At 41.2% G+C, this 7,500-nt stretch overlaps 2 protein-coding genes across 3 annotated transcripts in view; one reads left to right on the forward strand and one right to left on the reverse strand.

The window, feature by feature from the left end:
• LOC138023657 (carbohydrate sulfotransferase 3-like) overlaps window positions 1-2,832 on the forward strand; it is a 3,206-nt gene extending 374 nt beyond the window's left edge. Inside the window, exons 1-2 of one of the 2 annotated variants that reach the window (XM_068870699.1) lie at window positions 1-11; window positions 331-2,832. The exon at window positions 1-11 is cut by the window's left edge and continues 245 nt beyond it. In XM_068870699.1, coding sequence (XP_068726800.1) covers window positions 357-1,616 — 1,260 coding nt within the window. In that variant the 5' untranslated portion in view covers window positions 1-11; window positions 331-356 and the 3' untranslated portion in view covers window positions 1,617-2,832. The remainder of the gene's footprint in view (window positions 12-330) is intronic. The other variant, XM_068870698.1, reaches the window with a different exon arrangement.
• Window positions 328-4,477, reverse strand: LOC138023658 (neuropeptide FF receptor 2-like). Its single transcript, XM_068870700.1, has one exon. It carries the CDS (start codon window positions 4,475-4,477, stop codon window positions 3,344-3,346), a length of 1,134 nt encoding a protein of 377 aa, XP_068726801.1. The 3' UTR covers window positions 328-3,343.
• Window positions 4,478-7,500: the final 3,023 nt, after the last annotated feature.

Genomic DNA, 7,500 nt, shown 5'->3' on the forward strand with positions numbered 1-7,500 from the left:
TGAAATGAAGAGTAAGAAATGAGATTTTTGTCCAATATGGCAGAGTGTTCAAGCGTTCAACTTGGACTGTAGTGGCATGGCGACGCTTTTTCCCTTGTGTTTGGAGAGGTTCACGTATTCGCAAATGCAAGTACAAGAGAAGAAAATTAACTATTACTTCTTTCGTAGCGTTACGGTAGTAACTCCACTTGAAGTTGTAACTGACTTTTCGTCGTAAGTGTGACTAAAACCAGGCTTTTTGTGTTAAATGCAGAGTAGTATTGACTCATTTCAGCGGAGTGTCGTTGCCTGATACTGAGAAAACTCTATTTTATTTGTCATCTCTTTCAGGTTAAACTCGGGTACTGACTGAAAGCATGCTTCATTTACGTTTCGTCTTCCGTTCCTTCGTAGCAGCCATCTTGATAATGGTAGCTTTCTGTACATTCATGATTCTGAGAGGAAAGAACTTAAAACAGTATAGAGACGTCCATGAACAAGAATCACTTATCGGAGAACCGCCCTCGCGGGAATGTTCATGTCCAATTTGCTTTGCCAATAGATTTCACAACATTTCATCTACAAGTAAAGGAAACACTGTCAAATCCTTTTCTCCTACAGGTTGGTCACAACCGCAAGCTCTCGATAGCCAATCACATCCCGATCCTCAGCCGAGGACAAAAAGAGAAAAAAGGCGAAGCTTGGTAATTTTCGGAGACGACCGCTCGGGTACAACATTTCTAACGCGCATGTTCAGTGAAGACTCGAATATATTTTCCGTGTATGAACCGCTGTGGATTACAAGAAACTGGTTCCAGACTGAAGAAGGAAGAGACCCGGTAAAGGACGTTAACGATGTTTTAAGTGCTTTGATGAGTTGTCAATTCGTCGATAACCGAGCTGCCGTAAAGTTCCTTCAGAGCACCTCCAAGAAATGGGCAGCTGGGCTATCCCAAAATCCCTTTCAATCCTCTCCAATATGCAACCAGAGTGACAGTGGCAAGATGTCTTGTCCAGACCTTGCGTCTTTACCCAAAATTGTCCAAAACGTTTGTTTTAGTCATTTCAAACACAGCGTTGCCAAAGTAGCTATTGTTCGGGTACAAGGCAGAAAGCTCTCCAACATTCTACCACATATCATTCACAATACGTCTGGAACCGAAGTCAAGCTCTTGCATGTTGTTCGCGATCCACGGGGAAGCATCAACTCCCGAATTAATCTACAATGGATTCATGATTACCAAGAATCAGGATTCTTTTATCTTCCACGCGACACGTGCGAGGGTATCCTGCAGAACGTGAAGTATGGAGCCAGCCTCGAGGGAAGCTTAAAGAAGCATTACAAATTAGTGCGCTACAAAGACATAGCTCTATCCCCTGTAAAGACCGCTATGGAAATTTATAAGTTTGCTGGCTTTGAAATGCCAGAGAGTGTACTACATTGGATTGTACAATCCACGCAGCCGACCAAAGAAGTTCTAAAGAAAGAGGCCGGGAAAGAGTTTTCAACCATTCGAAACGCCACCGCAAACGTCGAAAAGTGGCGACGGGAAGCGCCTATGGAACGAACAAGAATAATTGAAAAAGAATGTAGCGAGTTGTTTGATTTTCTTGGATTGGATAGACTTACAACGTAAAAAAAATTAAAAAAGAAGGCCACAGAACTACTGGATGCATGAATTCACTGAAGGTAACACCCTCGTAACCCTTGAGGGAAAAGTCATTCGATTTTAACAAATAAAATAGCAGATCTAGAGTAAAGACAAAAAATGGTTTTCGCGTTTTCCTACGTAATCAAAGTATTTGCCATTAGAGAAGCTTGAAGCGTTTGCGGCTTCAACAAGATTCTGGAACGTTCTAAAGCATGCATTATTCATTCATTCCCGCACTCACTCACTCGCTCGCTCGCTCATTAGGCAGGTTTAGCAAATACAGAGGACGCGATAGCGCGTGGAAAAGTCTGGACTCGACGTCCTCGGGTCAAGATCGCGTTTCGTCCGCGACGGCATTTGTAGAGTTTTCATGCCGCCAAGTATTTCTCAACGTTTTTAATTGAAAGGGTAATGCTTTTTGCTCTCAGTGGTAAAAATGACCATTTTGTAATCCTCTTTGTTTCCTCAAAGCTCCTGATTTCTCGTGTTTTGGGCTTAACTAGACAAAAGCTGTGAAGTGTGATGAGTGTTCTCTTCAGAAGGGACGCTTCCCGTAAGTTTTAAGATAGTTCACTTTATCGCCTGAAATTGTGCTTATTTGTAAGCTGTCCAAAATATGAAAAGCCCACCCTGGTCAGAGTTTTTTTTTTTCTGTCCTTTTGTGGGTCCAATTCCATTAGTAGGGCTAACGTACACATGGTTTACACGGATAGAAAATAGCACTTCACATTACCCTCCAATAGTCAAGTGCTACACGGCCAACGTTTGCAAAAACGTAACCCTTCCAAAGATAGAAAAGAAGGAAAGAAAGAGGAATTAAAGTACATTTATTTTTTAGACTGCCACAGGAGAGCGGGCGGCTGTACACAGGCTATCACCTGGTGTTTCATTGTTTGTTTTGTTTTGGGTTTTTTTAAATCTATTTTTAGTTTCGCAAAGCTATTTTAAGTGCTCGTTCCCAATGCCACGCATATTTAAAATGCCATTGCGCATTACAACTTGCCAATCAGGTGCCTCGCTAAAAATGGCTGCGTAGCGAAACTACAGTTAGAACACTCAATTTGTTTCAGTCACATAAGTGCAGTCACAGTGGATTTCGGTTTAAGTCTTTAATTAATGAAAGTGGAACTTGGTCATGGAAGCTGTAAGTAGTGGAGCAAACAAAAATAAAGAAAACCTTGTTAATTACGTTTACTTTCCATGTCCAGCGTTTCTGTTCTTTTGTTATAGTGTTGTATTTTCCCTTGTTCTTGTCCACAACTAAGTTTCAATCAAAGTTCAGCCACTTTGCCGGTCAAATAAACTGTAGTTTTTGCCTCGAGTTAAACGTTTAATCAAGCTGTCACACAAACCAAAGCTGGTCATATTTCAACTTCGGGACGACCCATTTGAAATAGCCGGAAATGAGCAGGGGGTTTTGTCCCATTCTCCACTCCCAAAGAAAATCCCCGCAAAGAAAGCATTTTCTAAAACACTTCTTCCGATAGATTGTCCTACAAGGATAAAAGATTCAAATCCCCCAAAATGAAATCGTATAAAATCAACAAAATCATACCGAATTTCAACACTAATAGTCTGAAAATTAGCCAAAAGAAACCGTTTCACTATGAGCAAACCACTCAGTTTTTGCCTTTTTTTGCGAGTTTATTCAGCAGTTCCATTATTTTTGGTCCGTCTGAATAACTCGTAAAACGTAAATTCCCCTTTTTAGCCTATATTTCTGTTCCTTGTCCATAGCAGGAAACATATTTACTATTTCCAGTTCGTTTTCCTAAAGCAAAGGCTGACGGCATGCGTTCTTTTTTGACTGAAGATCCGTCTGTGGTAGACAAAGTCCGTCGCTGCGATTCGCGTCTCGCAATATCTCTTGTCTGACTCACTTTACAGCAGGCGAATCGAAACAATGCTTTAAATACGCCTTTAAATTCCTTGTTCAGCGTACCGTAAGCAATTGCATTTAATGCGCTGTTAGCGATCGGAAAGATGTTAGCGACAATGTTTGCTTGTTCCCTATATGATTTGCTCATTAAATCGCCGAATATTGTCCAAAAGGTATAAACTACGTGCTGAGGCAGCATGCAGATTGCGTACAAAAAAACCAAGGCGATTAACATCTTGGTAATTCGCTTGGTTTGTTTAACGCGCCTTCGTACCGCTGTCCTAAACATTTCACTTTGCTCACAGCTTTCCATGGCTTCGGGGTAAGCATTCTTTCTCAAGCTATAGGCGGTGATTCCAGCAAGAATCGCAATAGCGGATAGTGGGAGGAAATATTGAATGATGAACATAGAAAGCCAGTATGCTTGTAACAAGGTTTCTGACGGCCAGGACTCGACGCAATACACAACACCAGGCACTGGCGAAATTTCAGTAATGACAAATACTAGAGGTAACGCCGTCACAATTGATCCCGCCCAAATCGCTGCTATTACAAGAAGTACAGTCTTCCTGGTAAGACGGGACTTGACTGGGAACACAATCGCTCGGTATCGATCAGCAGTGATGGCCAGTAATGTACCAACGGAGGCAGACTGGCAGATTGGTAATATTATATAAACCAGTTGACACGTTAATTCTCCTAGAATCCAGGCATAGCAATGTTCCAAGGCTATCATTTGCGTTGGTACGTATAAAATGACTAGAATAAGATCGTGAAACGCAAGGTTGAAAGTGAATACGTTGCAGCTGTTCTGCGGTGCTTTTCGCTTCACGATTGCGAAGCACACCACAGCGTTTCCGACCGTTCCGAGAAGAAAGATAGCTGAGTAGACCAAACGCAATGTCCACATGTAGAAAGCAGGTTCGGAGAGACATTGTGCAAACGTAGTCGTGTTTGAACCATTCATTATGCTACTAAGCTTCGAAAGTCACGTCCAGATTAACCTTCTTGGCATACGTGCAGGGTTGAAGTTACAAGTTCTCTCGATCAAGATCTCAGTACGTGGAAATCAAAAGTCCATATATTTAGTAGTTTAAAGGGCCTTTAACAAAAGAACTACGTCGTTTTTAAGAACTTTATCTCGGCCATTAGGAGGCACAAGTCCATCAGATTTAAAGTGTTCAATTGATAAGCCTGAGAAAGGAAATTGCCTTTTAACGGCACAGGTGCAAGTGCCAATCACAGTTGTGATTCGTAATTAAGGCCTCTCTACTTTGTTTGCAGTTCACTGCTGTTCTTGACTGACACTGATGAATTATTCGACAGAACATCATGATGATAAACCAGAGGATTTCCTGACTTCTACGTAGTTTCATGAAATATCTTTGGAACCGTGATGCGGAGAACAAGATAAGATTGTGATTATGGTAACCAAGATAACTGTATGGCTTAAAAATCCTTTGTTTTTTTATTTTTTTTATTTAGTGGAGCGTAAGTTGTACTGCAAACCACTGTTTTTGTAAATTGACTGAATTCTTTGCATACAAATTAGTTTTAACTAAATTCAAACAGCTGATTCTTGATGTTTGTTATTATATCGAACACTCGAACTCGGTGATTTCGATTCATTTTTTTAGTGAGAATTAAAGCCACAAATCCTAAAGCTTAAGTCATTAATTACGGCAAAGTACTAAATAATACAGAAGCAGAGGAAAGTACAACCGAGTAGCTTTTATTTAAATTTCATTCAAGGACTCAAAAACACTTCAGGGTTCGCCCACAAACTCTAGAGTCAATAACTACTTTGTGCACCTGTACAATCAACACCTACCTACTACTTCTCAGTACATTTCATTGAAATGGTCTCACTTAAGGGCTTCCCCACTGCATCACTCAACTAGTAGAAAAGATTAATTGATTGCTCGAATAGCTAGCCCTATGTAGGGATTTCCTTTCCTACTTTCGCGAGCCTCTCATTCGTGGTGACACGCGTTATAAAAAGGCCAACAAATTGCAAGACGTGAACTTCTTTTTCAAAGAAGAAAACACCAAATACAAACACAGCTTTCGAAGCTAGGGGTCTTTTTTTTTTCTTTTGAAGCGCGCGTGATAAAGAGTTCTTCCCGTGTCCTCCGCCCCATTCCCCTCGCGATTTTCGCTTTCTTGAAATCACTCAACCGTCGTCACCTACACACTTTAAAAGAACCACGAGCTTAACACGTCATGCTAAACTTTTTTAATGGACCTGTCACACTTCAGAGTTTCGCGTACTGAATCAAAACCTCGATCCGGAGTTGAGGCGAAATGGTGTGTCATTTGGCCACTAATACCCGCGAGACAAGTAAACCTATTCAAAGCAGACAGTTTTCTGAGTGAAATTAAAGACTGAATTTACTGGCCCGTTAAGCCTGGTTTTCACTAACGACGCAAGTACAAAGCACAACGTGAAAGTGGGGTTGAAGCAATTTTGATCCTTGCACAAGAGCAAGGTTCAAAATTCTTCCTTTCCCTTATGCTAGCGTTCGCTTTCGTCGTGTGAAAACGCAACACAGCATTTGCTACGTCTGGCCAATTTAAAAAGCACTCGTAAGTTCCAGATTCCCTGCGTCTGAGCATTTGAACAAATGCCAGGGGCCGTGTTAGATTTTTATTTTCATGTCGACGTTTGTCCGATTCACTAGGATAAGATACTTATGCTTGTGCTTGGGTCTCCAGTGAAAACCAGGCTTAAATGGCTGTAATCATGCAAAATATACTCATTCGAGAGTTCGGAAAAAGACACGCGACTTATTGATTTTAGTTATCATTATTTTCAGACACAGTTATTTAAGGGTGCAATTGATTTGTCAATTTCATGTACATATATTATGAATTGAATAAATGGTCCTCAGTTCTAAATTACTTTAAGCAGTTTTATTTGCATAAACTTGTTTGCACAACTCCAATATCACTTTAAAAAAAAAACAGAAAAATTACTTAGCAAAGCTTCAAGATAACATTCGTTTTAAATCTTTTATTCATCGCTCCCTACTGCCGTTCCGCGGGACGTAATGATGACGTTCCGCTAGTATTCCTCTAGACAATCGACTCGACATACACGACTGCTGGTAAATGGAGCGTTGGCCACAGGGAACGAACGTAACAATTCATTTCCAATCGAGTTTAAATTTCTTAATTTTTATTTTTCTCCTTTGTTTGGAACCCTTTCGATTCAATAAGAAAAAAGTATCTATTTTTGCATTGTGCACGTGACCGGAAACGAGCTTTTGTATTTTCTGTCCCGGAAAATACAATCACATGGCGGCCATGTTGAGTCCCGCGGGATTTAAAACTTTTGTTTTTGCGCATGCACCGACACTCGTTCCCAAACATTTCAACTCGAGGCTCGGGGTACGAACTCTATATAACCGCAGCGCGAATAAGCCCCATTGCATGACTCATAAACACACCTTAGGCGTCTATTGTTATGATAATGCCGAGGAAACGTAATAGTTTTTGTCTAAATAGCACCAAAAGACCTGTTCAGCGTCGTTTTACCAGTCCTGATACAAATTTGATATAAAAGGGAGGGATGGCACAGTGGTGAGAGCACTAGCCTCCCACCAATGTCACCGGCGCCCGGGGTTCGATTCCCTGACGCGGCGTCACATGTCGGTTGAGTTTGTTGGTTCTCTACTCTGCTCCGAGAGGTTTTTCTCCGGGTACTTTGGGTTTTCTCTCTCCTCAAAAGCCAAGCTACGATTTGATATGATATGGTTTGATTTCTGTACCTTGTCCCTATAATTAGTTCCTCAGCTCTGAATGCACTTGACACTTTTAAGCGTATTTAAAAATACCGTAAATCCTCTATAAAGCCCCCACCTCCCATCTCCACGAGGCTTATTTATTTCAAGCACGTTTGAGGGGGGCTTAATAAAGAAGGGTGGGGGGGGAGGGGGTTATTCAGTTTGATTTAGCGAAAAGCATATAGCTTTGTTTGTTTGATGAGCC

Source organism: Montipora capricornis, chromosome 11, assembly GCF_036669925.1.
Source record: "Montipora capricornis isolate CH-2021 chromosome 11, ASM3666992v2, whole genome shotgun sequence".
NCBI lineage: Eukaryota > Metazoa > Cnidaria > Anthozoa > Scleractinia > Acroporidae > Montipora > Montipora capricornis.

What these genes read in the sequence shown, in the direction of transcription:
- LOC138023658 (XM_068870700.1), bottom strand. Translation starts at nt 4,477, where the DNA reads ATGAATGGTTCAAACACGACTACGTTTGCACAATGTCTCTCCGAACCT.